The sequence below is a fragment of the Vombatus ursinus genome, unplaced genomic scaffold (genome assembly GCF_900497805.2).
Source record: "Vombatus ursinus unplaced genomic scaffold, bare-nosed wombat genome assembly UNPS02010788.1, whole genome shotgun sequence".
NCBI classification, from domain to species: domain Eukaryota; kingdom Metazoa; phylum Chordata; class Mammalia; order Diprotodontia; family Vombatidae; genus Vombatus; species Vombatus ursinus.
Window position 1 is genome coordinate 4,744,644 of NW_020950566.1, and position 25,687 is coordinate 4,770,330.

A 25,687-nucleotide genomic window follows, 5' to 3' on the forward strand; every position below is an offset into this window, starting at 1 on the left:
CAGTAAAGATTAAAATGTAACTTTTGTTGATATTTATAACTTGGACTATAAGTGTGGACTGTTTCTCTCTTTAGAACATGTTACTGGGAGAGAAATTACTATGCCCATCAGATTTCTGAAATTCTGGAATCATATTTGTAGCAAATATGGTAGAAAACAGTCTTGCTTTTGGCCTAGTGTTTCATTAGACATTAGAATTATCTTAAAATGACAATCACCGTAAAATGAAAATCAAGAAATTACTTTAGGGGAAAGAATAATGTTACTGACAATGAATGAAGATACTTTATACTATAATTATATAGGTATGCATCTAAATATTTACTGTTTGTTGTCCTTCCTCAGTTATTCATTTTTGTATCCTTCATCCTTATAGATGATGTTGGAGCAATTCCTATAAAACACTTTCCAAAGCATGTTGCAGACTTACATGCAAGTAATGGGTTTACTGAAGAATTTGAGGTATGTTTTCTGTGCATGTCTTCTTAAAATGTCATACAAGGAATAAGAACTATAAAAGAATCCGCATTTAACTGCTTCTTGCTATAGAGACCTCAGAAGCATTTTGATTCTAGGGAAGCTAATACATTTAAAATTTATTAAGACATCCAAGGTATGTGCTACTTACGTTAACATAGAGTGTCCAAAAAGTTGGGAGGATTTTGGTTTCTGATTTTTCCCCAATTCTGATTTTTTGTAATTTGGTTTGGTTTGGTTTTTGGTGGGTTTTGTTTGTTTGTTTGAGCCAATGAAAGCTAATTTCAAAAGCAAACCCTAGAGGGGGGGAATTGTTGTTATGTAATTACTAGAAATTTTAACAAATAGATTGTCCTCTTCCATAAAATCAGGATCTGTGGTGTTCTCTGGTTTTTATGAATTCTGTCAGTAAGTTCTTGTTAAATTTTTTTCTTTTTAATTTTGCAAGATAATGAAATTATTAAAAGTCAGTAAATATCAGGGTTTTACCCCATTTACATTTCCTTACACTAATTTCACCATTTTGACTCTGGATCAGTCCTCTCTTATGAGATAAAATCATGGATCATCTCCAAGGAAAAAAACATATTTCAAAATTGAACATTATAACCAGTAGAGATTATCCTAAGTTTATTTTGTTCATGTAATTATGTAAAAATAATGATAGCTGGCATTTATGTAGCACTTCAAGGTTTTCGAAGTGAACATACATTCCTTCTCTCATTGGATCCTCACAACAATATGAGTATTATTAGTACCATTTTACAGAGAAGAAAACCCATGGTCATATTTGCTAGTAAATCTGAGGCCAGATCTCTTCTGACTCGAAATTTAGCACTTATTCCAGCTTGATTATCAGTAGAATACTACAAAGGTCTCTTATTCATTGAACCACTACAAGTGGTCAATTTAATACTAAATTTTTGGTCTAAACTCTGATCTCTACTATTCCTGAGCAATATCCACACCATCTCAAGACCAGTGCCCAGGTAATGATCACCAACAGAATTCCTCCAGCCATCCACATTGAGTGTGAATTTTAACTTGGATTTTGATTGAAGAGTGTGGCTATTTAGGGAGAAGCATCATGGACTAGAAATCTTAAAGAATCACTTCAAATGCAAATAGTTGTGTGTGCTTTTCCTCATTCATTGAATGAAAAACAAGGAGTCCACTTAACCCTGACCACAAATTTCAAATTGTAATTTTACAGCTGAGAGTATCTGAGAAGATTGGAGTGTGGGAAAGCCCTTAGATAAAAGAGAATAGTTTATGTCATTGCACTCATAATATTTAAAATTTCAAATTATCAACCAAATACTCCCATGGTAGACTACTTTGTAAGCTAGGCCTATATAAACCCTTTTCTTAAATTAAATCAACATTGCAGTATTCTCAATGTTGTCCTGCTAATAGGCAAGTTTAGTGGAAAAACAGAAAAGCCCAAGATTGTACTAAGTGATGGGAAGAAGACCCCCAAATTTATATTAATAATATGTCTAATCATTCATGTGTTATGATCCACATGTAGAAAGTACCCGGTTTACAAATGAAAATTATCAGACAAGATTTGCCCCAGGGGTAGGTAAATGTGATTCAAGGCTTCTGCAGCAACAGAGGCATTTTTAATCTATTCATTTAAAAAGAATTGAATTAATAAAGTAACTTCACTTTCAGCTCAGTTTTTTAAAATGTATTTCATTGTTTTTAGCACTAATTAAAAAAACGTTTATTAATTCAATAATACTTATTCATAACTATGGTTATTTAATTGTTTTGTCTAACTTCATTGTTTTTAAGCCCCAAATAAGGATTTTTATCCACACCTGGGCAAGTCTGTTTATTTTCTGATGGATAAAGTCCTTTAAAAATGAAGCAAATCCTACATTTGGGCCTTACTGCTTTTTTTTAAGAAATACAATAATTTCAGTTATAAATGAACACTATAATGCAAAGTGATGACCAGAATTTATACTTAGATCATCTTTGAAAAAATACATGTTCTGATTTGTATGAAAAAGACTAGGAAAGAATATATACATGTCTGTATACATATACATGTGTCTGTATACCTATATACACATGTGCACATTCATGTATTCGTAGATATGTGTGTATGGAGACATAGACAATATAGCTGTACCCTATGCTTAGCACAGTGCCTGGCACATTCTAAGTGCTATGTAAATGTTTGCTATCACCCCACAAATCACAGCATTTCAGAGGTGGGAGGGACCTCACAGGTCATTTAGTTCAATCCATGGCTAAACAAGGATCTCCTTGATATCATATGTGACGAGTGTTCCTCCAGTCTTAGCTTGAAGATTTCCGCTGATGGGGAACTCACTGCCTCCCAAAAGAAAGAGACCTTTCCACTTCTTCATAGCTTTATTGTTTCAGTTTTTTCCCTACGTCAAGACTTCATTTCAGTTTCTATCTGTAGCTCCTCATTCTACACCTTGGGTCCAGAAGCAGCAAGTCTAATTAATACCTCTTCCACATAACAGCCCTTTAGATACTCAAAGACAAATAGGCTTGAAGGTTAAATAGGCTTTCTCCAATTCAATAAGTAGTAACCAGCAATAGACTTGGAGGGGGAATTGCATCAAAATGATGCAGGATCTATGATATACTGAGGGTTTTTAACAGGTTTTCAGTATTTTGAAGGAACTAAATCATTTCCTAATGAAAAACACATTATAGAAATGTTTCCCCATTTAAATACAATGTAAAGAAATTAAATATGGTTAGATAAAAGTTTGAAATGATACTCTGTAGTTAAATTAGTTATAAATTACTTACAAAAATAATATTACTAAAGGAAGGGTCATGGAATATGTAATTTTTCTCACCTGCATTTTCAAAATTCATCATTTGTCCTACCTCTTCCTTTTAAAAATGTTACTTTAAAATCTAAATTGCGTAGTATTTTTATTTGCATGCAGTTGTTTGAAGCATTCAACTTTGTTACTATTAGACAAATGTATTTATTGCATGATCATAGTTGTTTTTCCATTGTAAACCTAATATGAACACTTTTTTTTCCTCATTTGTCGTGTGCTGTGGAATTTGATTTCTTTACTCTTTTTGCATTCATTCCCTCATTAGACACTGAAAGAGTTTTACCAGGTAAGGCATTGTTTCACTGCATGTTTTGTTTTTTTTTGTTCTGTTTTTTTAAAGCAAAGAAGTAGTTGTAAGATATAGAAAAAATTGTTAGAAGATTTTGGCTTCCATATTACATTTTAAGGAACCCTGTTTTACTGAACATGTATTGAAACTGCGTCTGTACATTTTCTTTTCAGGAAGTGCAGAGCTGTACTGTTGACCTAGGTATCACATCAGACAGCTCTAACCACCCAGACAATAAGAATAAGAATCGATACATAAACATTGTTGCTTGTGAGTATATGTGTACCTGACCAATTTGTATGGATTCTCTAAAACTTTAAATGCTGATTTAACACCTGACAGTTAACTATAATATATAATGTGATATGTATAATATATTAGTATATATAATACATGTAATATATAATGCAACTTTTACTCTTGCTGCATTTCAGGAAGGGGCAGTGTGGTGTAGTGGATAGAGAGCTAGGTTTAGAATTAGGAGGGTGCAGATCCTGCCTCTCACCCTTACTAACTGTAGTCACTTAACTTACATGTGCCTCAGGCAATTCCCTCATGCTTACCTGCAGAGTTATAGATGGCTTGTTCTTAGAATGGATGTATTGAGTTACGGATGAACTGTTGATTGGGGCAATTAGAAAGAGTTCCTGTGCTCAGAAATCTTTCATTTATTTGAGGTGTAACTTGACCTGTGGTACACATAATTTCATATATTAGTGAAGCAGGTCATTAAAAGGCATGTCTAAATTGATTCATGCTACTTAACACAGCAGATCTTTTGTCTAAAACCCAAGGTCTCTAATTTAACCAGAGTATCACAAGATTCTATATGAACTGATGCAAAGCAAAGTAATGAAACCAGGAGAACAGTAACAGGAAAATGGTAAAGATCATTAATTGTGAAAGACTTGGAAACTCTTATCAACACAATGAACCACCACAGTTCTAAAGGACTCATGATGAAAAATGCTCTCTACCTCCAGATAAAGAACTGACATACTCTGAGTGCAGATTGAAACATTTTTCTTTTTCTTTTTCTCCCCCTTTTAACAGAACATGGTGAATGCAGAAATCTGTTTTGTATGACTTCATATTTGTAATGGGTTTTGTATTGCTTGCCTTCTAAATGGGTGGAAGACTGGGGGGGGAGGAAGAGAATCTGGAACTGAAAAAAATTGTAAAGAATATCACAGATTTTGAATATAATACAGAACATAAAATAATTCTGAATATAATTATTATAGTTATCTGAGTTCAGTCTTTATCAGCTTCTTTAAGAAAAATTAAAAAAGAGTGACTTCATCCCATAAAAAATAAACTGTCAGTAGTACCACTCTTTTATTTCTTTTTGCTAGAATTATAGCTAATATAATGAACATTCCCAAAGAACAAATATGATATGCCCAATTTATCTTATATGTATATGGTGGTTCTGTCTATTTTAGTGATTTTGCACATATTCCTATTGAATTCTCACAGTTTTTCTTTATTTTTAAAAAGTATTTACAATCCTTCCCTGTCATACAATGAAGCCAAAGCTTCCACAAACACCCAACTATTTAAACCTCAGTTGACTAATAGTAAATTTTCATTTTCATTATTTCCCCTTCCTGTGTTTCTCGAGTCCTATGTTATCTCTCTCCCTTTCTATAGAGCCAATTCTCATTTCATAATAGTCTTTTTGTCCTCATTCTCTTGGCCTTTTTTTGCCCTTTATTGCTTCCCTCTCATTGCTTTCCCTCTCTGGTTTCAGAAGAGATGATTTCCTCTGGAGTATGCCTGTGGCTCTTTGCTTTGCATAGTGTCAGTGGTCATGACCCTGTTCTACCTCTGATTCATCCTTCTCTTTTCAGGGTTCCCTCCTTTTCTCCTCCCACCACCTGAAATCCTTCTATTTTTTCTTCTTTCATCTCTTTCTAAAGATTATCACCATTCCTTTCTCATCAACCCCACAATGGTTTCCTTAATCTACATTGGGGCAAGTGTTATCATCTCAGTTCCAATTTCTTCTTCGTTCTAGAGCCTTGAAGCTGGCACCAATACTTGATTTCCTTTCTTGTCATACTCTCCAAGACTGTTTGTGTAGATAGATCCTTTCCTTACTACAGAGATTACAATTGAACCCCGTTTTTACAGATGGCTCTCTTGTATTCTATTCTCTCTACACCTGAAACGCAAGTTATGATTACATGTTACACTCAAGATTTCTTGGTCCACATCCATAAGACATGGCTGGTCCATATTCCAACTATGGAATCACAATGTGGTGTAGGATATAATAGCCGGGAAGCTAGCAAGAACTAACTTCTGCCACTGACACATACTGGCCTGGGACTCCAGATAAGTCACCTGACATCTCAGTATTCTAGGTAATTTTCTTTTTTTTAATAATATTTTTCCCAGTTACATGTAAAGACAATTTTAACTTCAGTTTTTTTCTTAATTTTGAGTCCCAGATTTTCTGTAGGTGCCTTTCTAAGACTATAAATTGCAAAAAAGGCACCAACCTGCACTGGCTGATAGAGTTTCCCTACACCAGTGAAATCACAGTTCCTATGCCTATCCTCTCTACCCACTATAGACCCTGATCTTTCGTTAAGTAAAACATGTCTACTATTAAGTTAACCATAGGCTTCTCTTCACACTCACATCTCCCTGTCCTGAAACAGCCTGTTCTTTTCATACATCACAATACATTTACCGCTGCTAACAAAGTTACAGCCTTGTCTGTATTCACTGTCCCAACCCCCCCTAAAGTGAGCAGTCTTGACTTGCTCAATGAAATTGTCACAAAGGAACCTGATACTTTCTCCAAAATCAGTCATTTCTTTGCTCATCCAAGGTTCATGTCAAAGTCCAGATGTCTAGAAAATTGAATAATCTTGTGTCCTTTGGAATGATTATAGTTGAATTAACCAAGATTCCTACTCCATAATCTTTCCGTGTACCTCCTTTCACCCTCAGTAAATATATATTTTCTTTCAGCAGTACATCACCTGAAGGGATCTTTCAGATAACCTGTGTCTCTCACCTCTCCTCTCTTCCTTTTATCTTCTTCACACACCCAAGGCAGGAAGCCCTTTTATAACAGGTGAGACAGATGACGCCTCTCTAAAATAGGTGAGACAGATGACCATCCAAAAACATGCAAAGATAGATTGCTACGTGAGCCAGCCCATGGCACTGTTAGCCAGCTCTACTGGTTATGAAGTTCTCTCTTAAAATGAATTGGACCAGTTTACCCCCTCACTTCACCCACTGGTACTTATTCTCTCCTCAAGTACAACACATAGACAGGCCATGCATGACCTGTTCCATGTGCCAGGCAGACCTTCAGATATGTGAACACAGCTGTAAGTTACCCCTACATTTTCTGTCCTTTCCACTAAATTTCCCGAGTCCTTCACCATGACATGGTTTTCTAGGATCCTCTCATCATTGTAGTTACTCTTCTCTGAATCCACTATAACTTGTTTTGCCTGGCCCGTCCAGGCATCTCGGGACACTGAAATTGCTGTTGTTTTGTTTCAGCCGTGTCTGGTTCTTTGTGACTTTATTTGGGGTTTTCTTGGTAAGATACTGGAGTGGTTTGCCATTTCCTTCTCCAGCTCTTTTTACAGAATGGGGGCAGAGAAATAAAAATCATGAAATGACAGCTTTTTGGTATGGGGAAGGAGGAAGAGAAAAGGACAGAGCATTGATTCTGGCATACTTCTGCTTAAAAATGGAATTACTCAAAGTCAGGAAACTGACATTCCCAGTTTTTTCACGAAACTGGTTTTAAACTCTCATATACAATTAATTACCAGGTCTTGTTAATCCTGTGGCTCAGTATCTCACCTGACCAACCCTTCTTACCACTTGCTCAGTCACCTTACATCCTCTTGCCTAGATTACTGAAATAATAGGCTTTTAATTATTTTTCCCTTTCTTCCTTCTCCATTTCATCCTCCACACAGCTTCCATGTTGAGATATTTCTAAAGCACAAGTCTCAATGTGTGTGTCACTTCTCTACCCAACAGGCTTCAGTGGCTCTTACATATGCCTGGGTATGATGCAAGCTCCTTGTGGACAAGAACTGTTTTCACTGTTGTCAGTATCCATGGTCCCACATTGTAGGGGCCTGGTTAATGTTTATTGAATTGAATTACACATCCAGGGGAATTTTACACATGCAAAGGAGATAGGTCTGAAAATTCATTTGCAAAAATGCAGCAGACAAATGTCCATTTCCTGTACTAACCTCAGTTCAGTTGTTTTTCAGCTCTGTCCAACTCTTGGTGACTCCGTTAGGGGTTTTCTCGGTAAAGATTCTGGAATGGTTTGCCATTTTCTTCTCCCACTTATTTTTCAGATTAGGACCTCAGGCCAACAGGGCTAAGTGACTAGCTCAGGGCCACATGGCTAGTAAGTGTCTGAGGCAGGATTTGAACTCATGTCCTCCTGAATCCAGGATGCTGTCTCCACTACACCACCTCACTGTCTCCTCCCCAAAGAGCTCCAGCCTGTTTTAATGCAAAGTTTACTTTGACTTTTCTTTGTTGCAGATGATCATAGCAGGGTTAAACTCTCACAGCTTGCAGAAAAAGATGGCAGACTGACTGATTACATCAATGCCAATTATGTAGATGTAAGCATACTTTTTCCCTAACTACTTCATAAAAAAAAATTCTTAAAACTTAGTTGGTGATAAACTCCATGAAAGCAGGGACTGTTTCTAATTCCCAGTTCGAATCTTTCTCAGTCCTTTTTTAATAAGTGTTTGTTGGATTGCCTAGAATTAAAGGGTGGAAGTAAGATCTAATTAGCTTACTAAATATAGTACTGGCTCTGCATATGTGGGCTCTTACCAAAATATTATATTCAATGATATAAATGATAAAGCATTTCACATAGTTTTAAGACAAATTGACAATTTTTTTAATGCAAGGTGAGACTCATGCCCTCTTGTAAGTTTCACACTTGCTAAGCACATTAATTCTCTCTTTCCTCCTAGAATACTGAGACTATCTCATACAACTCTCTTGTAACACACACAATATTTTCCATAGTAGGTCCTCATTAAATGCTTGTTGCTATGGTATTCTGAACGAAATCAAAAAATAACTATTCTGAGCCAGTTATCAATCATTTTTATCTTTGGGCATTCCTGAGGATATGCCCCCAGTATGGGAGGTGGGCTTGATTTATGGGGACTTGCTATATTTTCAAGATGGTAGTTGATAGCAGTTAAGGAGCTCTCAGCTATTTTAATACCCCACCACCTGCAAAACTCTCAGTTCAGCTTCCATTAATACAGTCAGGTAAGAAAGGAAGACACTGAGATTGGGGGGTAAAGGAGATGCCAAACTGTTTCAGATGCCCAAGACACTTAAACAGTGTTAGAATTAAGTTCACAAAAGCCTGGAAAAATGAGTCCAATCTCACCAAATAGGCCTATGCTTCCTATTGGCTGTAAGATGAAAACAAGTAAAACTCTGTAAAAGCTCCTAGAATTTCATTGTTGTGTGCATAGCATTCATAGATAAAACACAATTAGAAACAGAACCTAGAGAACTTTCAGGTTTTACAAATGTATTTCCATCCTTGTCTTTACAGAAATGGTATGTGACTCTTTAAAGAAAAAAAATCACCAGTGAAGTATTTTATAGCAGGAAACTAAAATGAGAAATAAGTAGTAATATTGGTCATTTGTTCTTTTTAGGGCTACAACAGACCCAAAGCTTATATTGCAGCTCAGGGCCCATTAAAATCAACGGCAGAAGATTTCTGGAGAATGATTTGGGAACATAATGTGGAAGTGATCGTAATGATAACCAACCTAGTTGAAAAAGGACGAGTATGTAGATCACCTATTATGATATTTGAAAACAAACTTTTCACTTGTGTGAGATGAAATGGAATCATAGTTAGGAAGCAGCAAAAATTATGGAAATGAATCCACATTCCTTTTTTTTTTCAAATACAATAACTAAAGGGAAAATAATGAGAACACAGAACAAAAAGCTGTTATTAGAAATCTAGTTCATTTGATTATTTTCCCATATATTTGTGTTACACTTAGAAAAAATAAAATTGATTGAGAGGCAATATGGTAAAATGGAAAGAATATTGAAGTGGTAGTCATTAGACCTGGGTTCTAATCCTAACTACACCATTAACTAATTATACAACCTTAGGCAGATTATTTAATCTCTCTCGGCCTCAAGTTTCCTCACAATCACAGGACCATAGATGTAGAACTGGAAGGGCCGTTGGAAGTTGTCTGAGTGCTCTGGCACCCTGGTAGTAAGGCAGAATTCAAACCTAAATTCAGGTCCTCTGACTCTCCACCCAGCACTCCTTCCGTGATATCAGCGCTTTATAATTTTCTTCTATGATTGATTTCAGTGTGGGCTTCATGGGGAAATGAGCGGTATGAAATGCTGGGGTTAGACTCAGGAGGACCTGATTGAAATGCTAGCTCTGACACCAACTAGTTGTGTGACTCTGAGGAAACAACCTTGACTTAATGTATATTAAATGATAGTTTTGTGCCTGTCTGTATTGGTGGAGAAATTCTCACATAGGGAGTTTCTTAAGCTCACAAAATCCCAGGTCCTTAGCACGTTCCTAAGGAATGAGAAGATTTAGAAGAGTGAGTACGTGCCTTTCTCCTCACTTCCCGTAGTTCTTACTGACTTTAAAATTGAGCATTCCAAATACCAAAATTCTAACTCTATCTCATTTGTTACAGAGGAAATGTGATCAGTACTGGCCTGTTGATGGTAGTGAAGAGTATGGAAACTTTTTGGTCACACAGAAGAGTGTTCGTGTACTTGCCTATTATACTGTGCGGAACTTTACTCTTAGAAACACTAAGATAAAAAAGGTTAGTACAGTACAAGTTGATTATTCAGTCAGGCAGAATGCTTTGATTCTTTTATGACCTAAAGTACTTCCGTAATCCTTAACTATCTTCTCAATCGTCAAATAAGGATGCAATTCATTTTCATGTAATTTGAGTATTTAGCATATTTTATTGTTTTCTAATGCTCTGATAAAAGCAAACCATACATAATCTATATTATTAAGCATCCGTTTACCAGAATACTTCACCTTCCAGAGCACCCTGATCATAACATGTAACAAAATATTTTCTGTGCTGCCTAATGATTTAAATGATTTTTAATTGAATATAGAAATCAACTATGGAAAATTTTAGGCTAAATGCATGTGGTTCAATAAATATTTGGAGTAGTGTATAGCTTTCAATTATTAATAAAGATTTTTCTCCTTGAGAAATCAAAAGTGAACCTTTAGTTGCAGATCAGAGGTCACATAATTTTTAATCCAGTGGATATTATGGTGAATATTATTTGCTATTTCTTGCTCATTATCAAAATATTGCTTCTGCCAGAGGAAACACAAAAAACCATAGGGCAGGAGTCCTTCACCTGAGGTCTGTGAACATTTTTTTGTTTGTTTGTTTGTTTTTGTTTGTTTTTCTAGGCAATGGGGTTAAGTGACTAAAGTCGCCCAGGGTCACACAGCTAGTATCAAGTGTCTGGTCTGAGACGGGATTTGAACTCAGGTCCTCCTGACTCCAGGGCCAGTGCTCTATTCACTGCGCCACCTAGCTGCCCCTGTGAACATTTTTTAAAAAAATATTTTGATAACTGTATTTCAGTAGAGTTGGTTTCCTTTGTAATCCTATGTATTTTATGTTACGCATTAAAAAGCACTGTTCCAAGGAGGAGTCCATTGGCTTCACCAGGCTGCCAAAGGGTCTGTGATTAAAACAAAGACTACGAATCCTTTCTCTGGGGCTTTTCTCCTTCCTGGACTTTATAAAACCTATTTGGAGATTAGTGGAAAAGAATCAAGCCATTTAATTCAGTTACTTATTGATCACTACTCAACACTGTGCTAGGTACCATGGGGGCTACAAAACTATTGGAAACCGTTCCAAAGCTTCTGTTGTAATTGTAGCAAAGTACACGTGCGCGCACAACACACACGTATACACACACACATATACACACACATGAAATGAGTAGGAAAAATATCAAATAGTGCTGCCCCTTGTTCTTTGGACCAGATATTTGTTTTCTTATAGATATAACACTTTATGAGGTTTAAGCTCTGGGTATGAATAACTCTTTGTTTATTATTGGGTTTGATTTTTTAAAATATGAATGGGTGTAAAATTAGATTAATATGGAAAGAAAACGGAGTAGTGAATAGCACATATAAGAGAATGCTTTGGAGGTCTTGGTCCCATCCTCACTGCCCAAGGCTACCAGGGCAGGATTAACATTGAGTTGACTGAACAAAATTCTCCAAATGGAGGAATGCAGTAGGAATCCCCAGTTCATCACAAGGCTGTGACTAGTTACACACATGGGGTGAGTGGTGATCACAACAGAGAATCCTCATTGAACCCCAGCATCTAACAGAAAAAAATGGAGCTTGAAAGAATGTGATGGGGAGTAGGGGGGAAACTTCAGAGAATCTGATCTCTTTCCAAATCTGACTGTTTACATAAAGCACTAGTGAAATCCATGCAATACACCTTCATTATATATCTACTTTGTGCAAAGAGTACTGCAAAAGGTACTAGAGGATGCAAAAAATTAATGATTCCTGAAGTCATGGAACCTGTAAGTCCTAAAGATGGTATAATGGATAGATTGTGGGATGTAGAGGCAAGAAGACCTGAGTTCAAATGGTGTCTCAGACAATTACTAGCTATGTGACCCTGGGTAAATTGTATAACCTTTCTTAACTTCAGTTTCCACATCTATAAAATGGAGATAATGATAACACCTACCTCACAGGGTTGTTATAAGATTCAAATGAGTTAACACAAGTTTAGCATGTTTGTAAATTCTGAAGTGCTTTATAAATGCTAGCTATTATTATTCTAGTTAGAGAAGATAAAATATATACAAATATATGTAGTATAATACAAAAAGAGAATGAAAGATACACAGAGGAGGCACATAGTACTGTGACAGATACGAAGAGGGGAAATATGGTATCCTGCTGGGGAGAATCAGGGAAAACTTCATGGAGGAAGTAACATTTGAGCAGTACCTTGAATGAGAAAAATTTCAAAGGGTAGAAATGAGGGCTAATGATGGGAAGTACCTATACATAGGTATAGGTACCTCAGTGTGTGTGTGTATGTATGTGTGTGTGTGTGTATACACACATGTGTATGTATGTACACACCCACACACATATACACCCCTATATATAGGTACCTCTATACCTAGAGGGTATATAAGCAAATGCAGTGAGAGTAGAGCAGGTTTAGGGGATCATTTGAATAGCTTAATTTAGAAAGATAATAGAATATGTATCATCCCTTGTAGTCTACCCCTTATGTTCACACTCAGTTGTTGGGTCCCTAGTTCATGGATTGCTCCCTTTGATTTCAGAGGTAACGCTGAAGTTCTAGCCTGCTAACATTTAGCCTATGTGTCCCCACCAATATGCTTACTGTTAACAGTCTGCCCTTAGACACAAATTAGCTCTTAGCAAAGTCCTTTACTAAGTTGGTATAGTAAAAATAGTTACAAAGCATTTCCCTGCATAAATCTTGACACACCCTGCCACAAAAACACAAGCGGCTGGGAAGAAGAGTCAAGCATAGAGTACAGTGGTTGTGGGGCACACGGAGAAGGAACACAGGTGGCCAAGGCAATTCACAACCGTAGGACAGCAGGAGCAGGATGACCTTTCACTCTTAACAGAGTGTTCTCAAAGCTTCCCTTGGGTACAATAGTATCTTTACCGGGCAGATTTCTTACGAGAGAATCTAAGGATCTGTTCTGTACCATAGCCCAGCTCTCTTCTGTGCTGTTAAGGGTACTATTCTTTTTTTTTCTGAGTAATTAATCATTTTATTGGTAATGCCAGCATTTTAATAAAAGAGTCCAGTGGCATTCTCAGATGCCAAAAACTAGGGGTCCTATTCTTTAAAGTTACTTCCTCTCTTAAGTGACTGCCTCTCTGTATCTGTGTCTTTCTCAATTGTTTCTTCTCCCTAATGGATGCACTGCCTCCTAATAGTCAAGTCATTCTCCTTCAAAGTTACCTGGCAAAGGTAGGTCATCTGTCTGTTCCATGGGCAGCTCCCAGTTTGCATTGTTTCTCACTCTTGACCTTGAAGATTCTTCCAGGGTTTACCTATTTAAAGCACTCAGGAACGTGGCTAATTTTCTAGTTCAGACAATCATATTGTTTCCTGCATAATTCAAAAGAAAATCCAAATCTCATAAAAGAATCATCCAGTGTGGGTACATTTTTACAATGAATTTAATGCTTTATTAACACCTGGTGATTACATTAAGAGTTTGGTTTGTTGTTTTTCTTTTTTTTTTGGTCAAGGAGATGTGGAGTTAGAAACCAACTCCTCAACAAATATATGAAGGGAAATAGTGTGAGTTTTCTGGAAAGAGAGATGGAAGTCGCTGGTCTAAATAAGGAATTTGTCGGCGAACCTTTGCCCATGCGATCATTTTTTCCCCTTATTTATTCCTTCAGGGTTCCCAAAAAGGAAGACCAAGTGGCCGTTTGGTTACACAGTATCACTATACTCAGTGGCCTGACATGGGGGTCCCAGAGTACACTTTGCCAGTGCTCACATTTGTACGGAAGGCATCACATGCTAAACGTCATGCAGTGGGACCTGTTGCTGTCCACTGTAGGTAAGTTTTAAAAGCAGTAAAAAGGCTTATTCTGAAACTATATAGTTGCTTATGTTTCATAAGAAAGGAATAGCTTCAGCAAAGTTGGGCAAGCAAATTTGCCTATATGTGTGTGTGTGTGTGTGTATGTATGTATATGTAGCTGGGCAAGCCAATTTCCATGTATGTATGTGTGTGTATTATATGTAGGGGCATGTATATGTAGCTGGGCAAGCCAATTTCCGTATATGTGTAGGTGTATGTATATGTATATATTGTGTGTATACAGAGGGAGAGAGAGATTGTGCTGTATCTCTATATAGATACATATTTAGATTGTGCTATTTCTCTGTAGATAGATATATCTGTATCTATGTCTTCTACCATTGGGAAATTGGCTTGCCCAGAGCCAGACTTTTGTTGTCTGAAGATAAGACCTTACATTTTATAATGCTTCTAATAATTTCATGTATATTATTTCATTGTATATTAGTTTATCTTCATAATCTTGTAAGGTAAGTATAATAATATTCATGCATCCAGAGCAAATCGAACCATGTCAGTCCCCTGCTCAAGAAGCTTTATTATTTATTTAGTTATTGGTCTATCTAGGCTAAATTCCAAACTTTTTTTTTTTTGGTGAGTGGTAGAGGGTAGGCAAAGAATAACATTTAAAACCCATCCCATCTATCTCCATCCTATTTTTTCAGACTTACTTCATTTTACTCTCTTTAGACATTCTCCATTCTAGGCAAACTGGCCTATTTGTTGTTCCCCTAGTTTAACATTAAACCTCTTGTTTCTCTGTGCCTTTGTACCATTTGTCCCATTTACCTGAAATGTTTTCCATTTGTACCTCTGTCTGTTGGAATGCTTTCCATCTCCCTTCAAGGCCTAGCTCAGGTGATACTCCTGTGGGTTAGTGTTCTACACACACACACACACACACACACACACACAGGTTTATTTTTTTTAATATGCTCAAAGCATACATTGTGTTTCCTTCTCTATGTTCCTGTTGTATTCCTCCTATAAAAAGTGTCTTGAGGGCAGGAACAATTTTATTATTATCTGTATATCCCAGTGCCTACCACGGTATCTTGCTAGACTCCTACCAAATTCTTTTTGCATAGTTTAAATGAAATTATTAAGTGACAGCGTGTATAAGCCACTGTGCTGGGAGCTAAAGGGGTAACAAAATACAAGATATCTCTTCCTTCAAGGAGTTTATAGTGTAGGGGTCGCCCCTATTTTACCCATGAAGAAACTGAGGCACAGAGGAGAGTGAGCTGCCCAAGCAAAGCTGGAGCTATGAGTTTCCTATGCCTTTTCATTAGTTTTTCCTGATAGGCCATATTGCTTCTACAGGCTTTCTGTGTGCCAACTTCATTTTTGCCCAGGAAACCTTTATTTCCCAGCTTGGACTTCTGAATACTTAGGATACTCTCTTAGCAAGAAGAAAAAAAAATAAATCTTTTTGGTTCTCCATGCTTCTTTTTCAGTTGCTGCTCCATGGCTGCAAACATCTAAGACCCAGGCTTTGGGCTATTTTTGATGAGGAGATACTGGTATTTTATAAGGCAGTGATGATTTCCTTCTGAACCATGACTTAGCTATTTAAGATTTCTGATTTCAAGAAAAGCCTTAGGAAAAAAGTTTGAGAGAACTACTTGATCTCTTTAATCTGATGGTCTGATGATAGCTTGGCTGAAGAAACTCAGAAAAAATGCCTGAAAACCAGCTCTGAAGGTCAGGGATTGTTTCAGAGCAATAGAGAAGTAGAAGGCTATTGTGTATGAACAGGTGCTGATTTTCCATCCAAGCACTTCATCCTCTTGGGAGCGTTTGAAAAGAAGCCTTTCCTATAAATCTGTCACTCTGGCAGTGGTTCTGAAGGAGTCAATAGATAATGGTCCTTTAGAAATGACTGGAGTTTGGCTTTATTTCCAGATATCTTACTGAAATGACGTTTTCAGTAGAAAGGCTTATGAAATTCCACACTTTATTAATACCAAAACTTCACAACCATATCTGCCTGGTAATATTGACATATGGGCCTTTTATTCTTGGAACCAAAGCAGTATTGCCTGAGCCTAAAGCTTTTATTTTCTCTAAGTATATTTAAAAAAAAACCTATCATGATAAATAGAATCAGGTTTCCTGTAAAAAAAAAAAACCTGCAGAAATATTCAAACAACTATTTCAGTAGAAATCTATGAAACAGTCCATTTAGATTTGGAAGGCTTGTCCCTATTGCTAAATCTTTTTTGGTAGTGGATAGCAAAAGCATTCATGGGCTTCATCTAGTTTCAGCCCAATTGTGACCTATGTTCAAATTCATTTTCCATGCTGCTCTCTGAAGTATTCCTTTGTTTCTGTGTCCCCTTCTCCAGTGCTGGAGTCGGACGAACAGGCACATACATTGTGTTAGACAGCATGTTGCAACAAATCCAACATGAGGGAACTGTCAACATATTTGGATTCTTGAAACACATACGCTCACAAAGAAACTACTTGGTGCAGACTGAGGTAAGAAAAGATGACATCAATATTTCTGAATAATAGCTCACCTTCATATGGTGCCTGAAGGGTTATAAGGCACTTTTTCATAACAACTCTGTGAAGTAAGGAAAAAAATGGACCATTACCTCCATGTTACAGATAAGAGGACAGAGGCTTCAGGAGTTAAGTGACATGCAAAAGATCACAGAGCTAGTTGTTGGAAAAACCAGGATTCAAACCCAGATTGCCTCACTATAAGACCAGCCCTTTTTCTACTACACTGCAGAGCATCACTAAATAACAGATTATTTTTTTATTTTTTTGTCATTTTTGAAAAGAGGATGGCAGGCTAGACAAACTGTTGATCTAATCTAGGGATTCATGATCTTATATTCCACAGTCAGAGGCAGCTAAGTCAGGCTCAGTGCATAGAGCACAGCCCTGAAGTCAGGAAGACCGGAATCCAAATCTGGCCTCATGCACTTACTAGGTGTATGACCTTGGTTAAGTCACTTAACTTCTGTTTGCCTCGGAGGCAGATAAGTGACTCAATGCAGAGAGCTCTGGGACTGGAGTTAGGAAGACCTAAGTCCAAATCTGGCCTCAGATAGTTACTAGCTTTATGACTGTGGACAAGTCACTTAACCTCTGTTTACCCTAATCCACTAGAGTAGGAAATAGCAAATCACCCCAGTATCTTTGCCATGAAAACCCCGTAGACAATACTGGTGTGCTATGGGTCTATGGGGGTCACAAAAACTCAGGTACAGCTGACCGACTAAACAACAATTCCAGAGTCAGTGTGCTTAGTTCATTTAGTTAGAGCACAAAACTAAATGAATAATAATGGAGTTAATTCTTATGCAGGCTTTTCTAAATCCTTACTAGCCATTTCTTAAACTGAGTTTGAGGGTGAAGGTGGGTCAGCACAAATTCATTGCTTCTGATGGAAACAACAACTCAAAGTCTATGTCCTACCAATGGTTTACCAACTAGAATCGTCATTCAAAGAACAGTAAACTGTCATAGTTCAACATGGTTCCTTTCCCTCTCCTAACTCCTCATATCATAGCATTTAGAATTAGAAGGGACCGTGTTGTATGTTGTTCAGTTGTGATTGACTTTTTGTGAGTCCATTTGAGGTTTTCTTGTCAAAGGTACTAGAGTGGTTTGCCATTTCCTTCTCCAGGTCATTTTACAGGTGAGGAAACTGAATCATAGGGGGTTAAGTGATTTGCCCAGAGTCACACAGCTAGTAAATGTATGAGGCCAGATTTGAACTCAGGTCTTCCTGACTCCAGTGCACTGTCTCTGGAAAGGGCCTTAGAGATCATCTAATCTAAACTCATTTTACATATAAGGCAACTGAGGCCCAAAAACATTAAGTGACTTGCCCAAAGTAAAGTGAGTATTAAGTAGAAAAGAGGGGGAAAAAAGACATTTGAGCTTAGGTTTTCTGATTCTAAATCCAGTACTCTCTCCATTAGATGACATTGCCACCTGATTAATGGAGTGGCATAGAACCAGACCACTGAATTTTCCTTTCCTTCACTTCTTTCATTTCTAAATTACAATGAATTTAAATTTAATGGAGTGGGTAATACTACTTCATTTAAATTTCTGGTTTAAAGCCTCGGGAAAAGATAAGAGGTTTTATTGCCAATATATCTTGTTTTGTGTTTTTTCTTTAGCTGGTATTAATATTGCACTTTGAGGTTTATAAAGTGCTTTACAAATATTATCTCATTTTATCCTCACAACAGCCCTGGGAGATAGGTACCGTTGCTATTATATGTATTTTACAAATGAGGAAATTGAGACTGAGAGAGATTGTGATTTGCCCAGTGTCACATAGCTAGAAAATGTCTGAGACTAGATTGAACTCAAGTGTTCCTACCTCAGGTCCAGCACTTTATCCATTGTGCCACCTACCTGCCTTCAATTTCCTAGATGGTTACTTTAAAATCATCTAATCAACCCCACTCTTTTTCCAACTGGTGAAATTATAGCATAACACATAAGAGCCACTTAATAAATGCTTGTTGATTGTTAAATCCCAAAGAGGTTAAGTGATTTGACAAGGTCATATAGCTGATTAATGAGAGTTGAGACTCAATTCTGGGTCTACCCATGGATTTCCTTGTAGGTTTCAGTTTTAAGGCTAAATGAATCAATTTTTCAGAATAGTAATAACCACTATTCTAATCCTCCAGATGGGACAAGAGACCAACCTCTCAATTTATGTCAATCAACCAAGCATTTATTAAGCGCTTACCACATACCAGATGTGCAATGAGCCAGGGAATACAAAGACAAAACCAAAACAATCTTTGCTTTAAATGGGGAGACAGTCTGTGTGTGTATCTAAAAATATGCACAGGCACACACATTTCTGCATATATGTATGTGTTATTGTTCAGTCATTTCAGTTGTATCCAGCTCTTTGAGAACACATTTGGATTTTTCTTGGCAAAGATACTGAAGCAATTTGCCATTTCCTTCTCCAGCTCATTTTATAGATGAAGAAACTGAGGGAAACAGGGTGAAGTGACTTGCCCAGGGTCACACAACTAGAGTCTGTAGCCAGATTTGAACTTAGGAAGATGAATCTTCCTGACTCCAGACCTGACACTCTATCTACTGTAGCACCACCGAATTGCACATATATACATACATACATATAGAAAGAGAGAGATACAAAATACACATGTAAGTATATGTATATATGTGTACTGTATATGTATGCATGTATATATACATACAAATAGATATATAAATACACATGTGTTTGTAGACACATGCCTACATATGTGTGTGGATATATACATGCGTACGTACGTACATACATGTGTATATACACACACACACATACACACACACAAATATCTTGAGGCCAGGAAAGGCCTCACCCAGAAGCAAATCAGGGATTCCAAGAAATGGATATGAAGAGTTTATTCTAGGTATAGGGGCAACCAGTGCAAAGGCATGGAAATGGGAAGAGTGGTGTGTGTGAAGAATAGTAAGTAGTCTGATTTGTCTGTGCTATAATTGTAGGATGTGAGGATGGGGAGAAATGTGTAAAAAATGGGTGGAAAAGTAGGAGGTGGCTAGGTTGTGACTAACTTTAATGCCAAATAGGGAAGTCTCTATTTGGTTATTTAGATAATGGAAAGCCACTGAAGTTTACTGAGTCGCTGAGAGGGATGATTTGGTCAGATCTTGTGCTTTAAAGAAGATCACTTTGGCATCTAAGTCAAAAGATTATAGTGGGGAGAGATTTGACACAGTAAGACCAGTTGGAAGGCTGCTACAACAGTCCAGGCAATCACCAGAAGTGATCAGGGTCTGATATGAAGCCATGGCTATGGAAATGAAAGGATAGGGAAGTGCCTGCCAAATTCCGTCGCTTCCGTCCTTGGCTCTGTCCCTCTCAGCTTCTGTTCCTGTCCCCAGGACATTTTGTACCCCCTAGGACAAGACCCCTGAGAACCTTCTCCCAGCTTCTGCTGATCTCCAGCCTGCCCCAGGACTTTCTCAAACTCTGGACTCAGGCTTCCTGCCCTGGACAAGACCCGTCTCCTGGCTTCTGTGGCCTCCTGTGCCTTGAGTCCTCTTCTCGTTTTTTAAAAAAAATTTATTTATTTCATTTTTAATTTATGAAATAAAACAAGCACTTCCATAACATAATAGAACAGAACAAAGATGATTGCCCATGAAACTGCAAATCTCTTATGTACAGTTTGCTATTCCTTTTAAATATATAATAAAGTTATCATGTAACTTTCTTTTTTTTTCTTCCCTCCTCCTCCCCTTTTCCTTTTTTATTAGCACATTTGTCAATATTACCACCTCTCATGCATTCAGTTACCCACAACATACAGATGATCTGTATATTCACCCTACTGTCTGTCTGTCCTGTGTTCTACTCCCACATCACCAACTGCCTTGGACATCTCAAACTGGAAGATCTCAACCTCAGCATGTCTAAATAACTACCTTTCTTCCAAAGTTCTTTGTTCTTCTGAACTTTCCTATTACTCTTAAGGGCCCTACCATCCTCCCAGCAATCCAGGTTCATAAGCTCTACCTCATCCTCAACTTCTTACTTTCACTGACCCTATATAGCCAATCTGTTACCAAATCGTGTTGTTTCTATCTTCATATCATCTGTCATCTATGCTCCCTTCTCTCACACAGCCACCATTCTATTGGCCCTCATCAACCATCTGGCCTTTCAATTAGTTACTGTATTTCAAGGCTCTCCCCACACCAATCTATCCTTCACTCAACTGCCAGAATGATTTTCCTAAAGCGTAGGTCTTACCAGGTCACCCATTACGTGGCAAATTCCAATGGCTCACTATTATCTCTAAGATCAAATATAAACTCCTCTATTACTCACATAAAGCTTTTCATAACCCAGTTCCTTCCTGCCTCTCCAGTCTTACAATTTACTCATTTCCATTCCCTCTCTGATCCATCTACCCTGGCCTGCTTGTTCCTTATATGTGACATCCTGCCTTCCATTTCTGTTTTCACATCTTGGATGCTTTCCTTTCTCACATCCACTTCAGTTTTTCTTGCTTCCATCAATCTCAGGTCAAATCCCCGGCCTGGTCCTCCCAACTACTTGTCTTCTTACCTCTGGTAGGACTTCCAAATTACTCTATACATATCTTGTATATACGTAGTCATTTACTTGTTGTCTCTTCCAATATTAGCTCCTTAACAGCAGGGACTGTTTTTACCTTTCTGTATATCCCAGTGGTTAGCACAGTGCCTGACACATAGGAGGTGTTTAGTGAATATTTTTTGTTGATAGATTGATTGATTGAAGGTAGAAGGAAAAGGCATGGTAGGAGAAAGTAGGAGGAAAATGCAGAAGAATAAAAAAAAATAGATAATATTCTCTCTTATCTTTTTCCATGTCCTGTATCTAACTTCTACCAGAGATCTTGTGAAGTTTCATTTTTAAACTTTTTTTATTTCTTTTTATTTTGTAAAGCCTTTGTCCTCCGAAGATGGAGCACACTGTAGAAGTACAAGAAAAGCATAAGATAATGGTACTTTGCATTGTTTTGCCAGGAGCAGTATGTCTTCATTCATGATGCCCTAGTTGAGGCCATACTTAGTAAAGAAACAGAGGTGCTGGACAGTCATATGCACGCCTATGTCAATGCTCTCCTCATTCCTGGACCATCAGGGAAGACGAAACTCGAGAAGCAATTCAAGGTGAGTACTCACGGATGCCCAGTTATCAAAGGGAAAAAATGTTGCCACATTCTTGTCTCTTACCGTGCTAGTCTCCAAGGCCACTGGAGTGGACTAAGTATCATTGGCATGGCAGCTTTGTATTTTCATTCTTAACTACTTGGAACAAAGAAGCAGGGACAATTTCAAGGAGATCCGTAACTTTTTGCGTGTGAGGAAAAAGTTCTTTTCAGAAACCTTAGTCAGACTTGTATAAATGCCAAGTCATTCCAGGAAAGGGGGGCACAGGGAAGAATGGACGGAACAAGAGAAACTTGTCATACCAACTTTATAAGTACTCTTTACTTCTGAAAGAACCAGACCACTTACTATAAGAGCTAAGGCCGTGGCTATTCACGCTTCTCTTAGAAAAAAGATCCATACATCCCATGGAAAGACTGACTCAAGATATAGTGACAAGAATCAGTCTGCTTTTTTTCCCTACAGGAATAATAGCTTCTTCAGACTCAGACTTCCACACCCCTCCTTATCACAACACAGTAGATAAGGGAGCAAACTTTACTGTACCCCCTCCGTGTTCTTCAAGCTCCAGAAACCTAGAAAGGAAAAATTCAGAAAATGAATGTGTAGGTGTTGCTATGCATGTGAACTATACATAGTTTGATTCCAGGAAACATATAGGCTTCTCCATTGGGAACAAAGGGATAAGTTGGATGTGGAGGTGGGGAGATGGAAATGGGATGGATTGCTGTTTTGTTGTCCAGCATTTTGGCACTGTCTGCTTGGATGTCCTATTGCTCAAATAGCCTTGGTCAGAAGAGTATCTTGGAAGATTCATTAGAAACTCAATTATACTTATTTCAGTAGTCATTTATTAAGCATCAGCTCTGAGCAGAACACTGTGCTAGGTGCTAGGAGAGCCATAGACTAGAGATGAGTTATGCTCTTTGCCCTAATAGAACATAGAATCTCCCATACGAAAATGACAGATTTGCAAGCAGCCTTTACTACAAAATGAGTCAATGTGGTGGTAATTGCTGCAGTGCTATATAGTGCCTAGCAACTAATAAGTGTTTAATAAATGCTTATTGACTGACTGAGTGACTGACTTGGAGTCTAAGAAGTCCAGGATTCAAATTCTACCTCTAACACCTAACGAGCTATGTGGCCATGGGCAAATCACTTAACTTCTCTGGGCCTCGGTTTCCTCTTCTATAAAATGAGGTTTTTGGACTCAATAACTTCTAAGGATCATTCCAACTCCAAATCTATGCTCCTGTAGCCCATGATCTACAAAGTCACAGCTAGGTTGCATTAGTGCAAGGAGTTCATGTAACTAAAATTATGACTCTTATGCATATTTGTATAATAAAAATAAAGCATAGTTGTTTAAGAGAGATATAAACAAGGTCTGAGGAAGGCAAGCACGCACATCCACTTGACAGAATCATGGGGAGTCATCATGGAGGTCATAATATTTGATAGGCAGCCCCTGGCCTCTGTTACCTCCCTAAGTGGTCTGTTCTGTTCTTGGACTGTCCCACTCTAATTGCCCCAATTTAGACTAAATGTAAGGAAAAAACTTCCAGCCAGTTAAAGCTAACCAAGAATAGCTCTAGGCTACTGGCCAACCCAAAAGAGTTGACATAAGTGGCCATTTTCCTTTTTTCTCTCCTACTCCCATAAAATAAGCAGTGATTATGCAGGTACCACTTATTCCTCCTAACTCTGACACTGGGGTCAAGCAGGACAAGTCATCCTTGTTCTACCTGATGTCCCTTCAACCGCTCGAAGGTAGCTACACCTTGGCCATCTCCAGCATACGCGGTGTTTCATCTGATCTATTCAAGATGGTATATTCCAGACTTTAATGAGGACCCCTCCTTGACTAGGAGGATATACTTATAGGCAAATACATCTATATTCAGTGGCAGAACTCTTTCCACCAACTTATCAATAATGCGTTCGTAGATGTCCCAGGAAGTCATCCAGGACCACATATAAATGCCAAAGGGAGCAACTGAACCCAGTTCTTCCTTGACTCAAAACCTAGCAGGCTGAGGCCGAGCCTTCTTTTATGTGTTTTCACCCTTCATTAGAATGAGAATGCCTTGAGAATATTTACTAAAGTTTTTTTCCATTCCATGTTGAATTGCAGATTTGACTTAGGAGATAGGATTCTAGGACAGAAAAAAGGGGGCCTTTTTCATTATAAAATGTGTTCCAAAGCAGAAACAAACAAAAATACAGAATGTCAGAGTAGTATTTCTCCCTCCTCTTATAGCTCCACCTGCACAATAAAATTGCTTTTTACTGTAATAATGACTTCAAGGGCCTTGATTCATGAAAATAAGAGCTGGAAGGGTCCTTAGAGAGCAACTCATTCAAATTCTTGGTTTTTCTGGTGGTTGTTGTTTCTTATAATTTTTTTTTTGGCAAATAATGAAACTGAGGCTCAGAGAGTTCAAGATTCATGCCCTTGGTCATATGGGGAGTAAATAGCAGAAATCAGGATTTAAACTCAGATTATCTGACTCTGTCCTATGTTACCTCTTTAATTCCAAGCAAGGTGATAAAATAAACTGAACCATGCAATCTGTTTCACTTTTCAATTTCATATTCAGAGTTTGATAAATTTAATAGCACCCAACTGATTTTCAAACTACAGTGTGGTATGAAAGCAGAAGGGAAAGACAAATATTACCAAAATCACGGAGAGCACAAAGGCTGCAGAGAGATAATGTCTGCCCACAGAACTCAAATGGAGGCCTGGGTGTTCTACTTCTTCCTACTCTGTGGGAGGTGGTTCTGTATCAAGGAATTAGCTGCCTGAGGTTATCCATTAAAACTGGACATGCTTGGCAAAGACAAGCCAGGTGTGTTTACATTTCATGTTTCATTGAATCACTCCTGTCTACAAATCTTTTCCTTCGCCTTATTTTTTTTCTAGCTTCTGAGTCAATCTAATATACAGCAGTGTGATTATTCTACAGCCCTGAAGCAGTGTAACAGGGAGAAGAACCGAACTTCATCTATCATTCCTGGTAGGCGTCTGCATGTTCAGTATTGAATCAAACTCGTTTTCTACGAGGATGCCTATAAACAGTATAGGTTGGAGGCGGCTTGAGGATTTTAGCACCACTTAGAATCAGTGTGCCTCTCCAAGGCGTCTCTGAGATAGAATATTTTAGCATTTCTAATGTGTTTATAATAAAGGAATATTGAATACTTGCAGCCATTTTAGAACAAAGAAAACAGGTAAGATGCCCAAAGCACTTACCTGCTGGAGGCATCTTCACTTAAAAGCATCAGAGTAATCGAAACTGCCCCCATCGACATATTAGTTCACAATGAGCATTCTTTCTTACAGTGGAAAGGTCAAGGGTTGGCATTTCATCACTGGCAGGGGAAGGTACAGACTACATCAATGCTTCTTATATCATGGTAAGTTATGTGAGCTGCTACTGGTGCCTGTGCTTAATAGAGCCAGGGAAGCGATGGGAACAGGGTAGGGGATGGGTGGTACATTCTGTACACAAGTTGGAGCAAGATTACCTGGTGAGGACGCCAACAGGTCTGGTGAAGGCTGCCTGAAGGGCATTGCTAACCTTAGAGGTGTGGATGGGTGGGTGGGTGGGTGGGTGTGTGTGTGTGTGTGTGTGTGTGTGTGTGTGTGTGTGTGTGTGTG

General features: G+C 37.9%; 1 protein-coding gene across 3 annotated transcripts in view; it reads left to right on the forward strand.

The window, feature by feature from the left end:
- The window catches only part of PTPRZ1 (protein tyrosine phosphatase, receptor type Z1), a 239,002-nt gene that overhangs the window by 201,853 nt on the left and 11,462 nt on the right, over positions 1-25,687 (forward strand). For 2 of the 3 annotated variants that reach the window (XM_027855181.1, XM_027855182.1), the window contains exons 15-25: positions 377-462; positions 3,586-3,606; positions 3,783-3,879; positions 8,158-8,240; positions 9,315-9,449; positions 10,347-10,481; positions 14,144-14,307; positions 16,680-16,815; positions 21,874-22,020; positions 24,950-25,043; positions 25,370-25,443. In XM_027855181.1, the coding sequence (XP_027710982.1) occupies positions 377-462; positions 3,586-3,606; positions 3,783-3,879; positions 8,158-8,240; positions 9,315-9,449; positions 10,347-10,481; positions 14,144-14,307; positions 16,680-16,815; positions 21,874-22,020; positions 24,950-25,043; positions 25,370-25,443 (1,172 nt within the window). The remainder of the gene's footprint in view (positions 1-376; positions 463-3,585; positions 3,607-3,782; positions 3,880-8,157; positions 8,241-9,314; positions 9,450-10,346; positions 10,482-14,143; positions 14,308-16,679; positions 16,816-21,873; positions 22,021-24,949; positions 25,044-25,369; positions 25,444-25,687) is intronic. The other variant, XM_027855183.1, reaches the window with a different exon arrangement.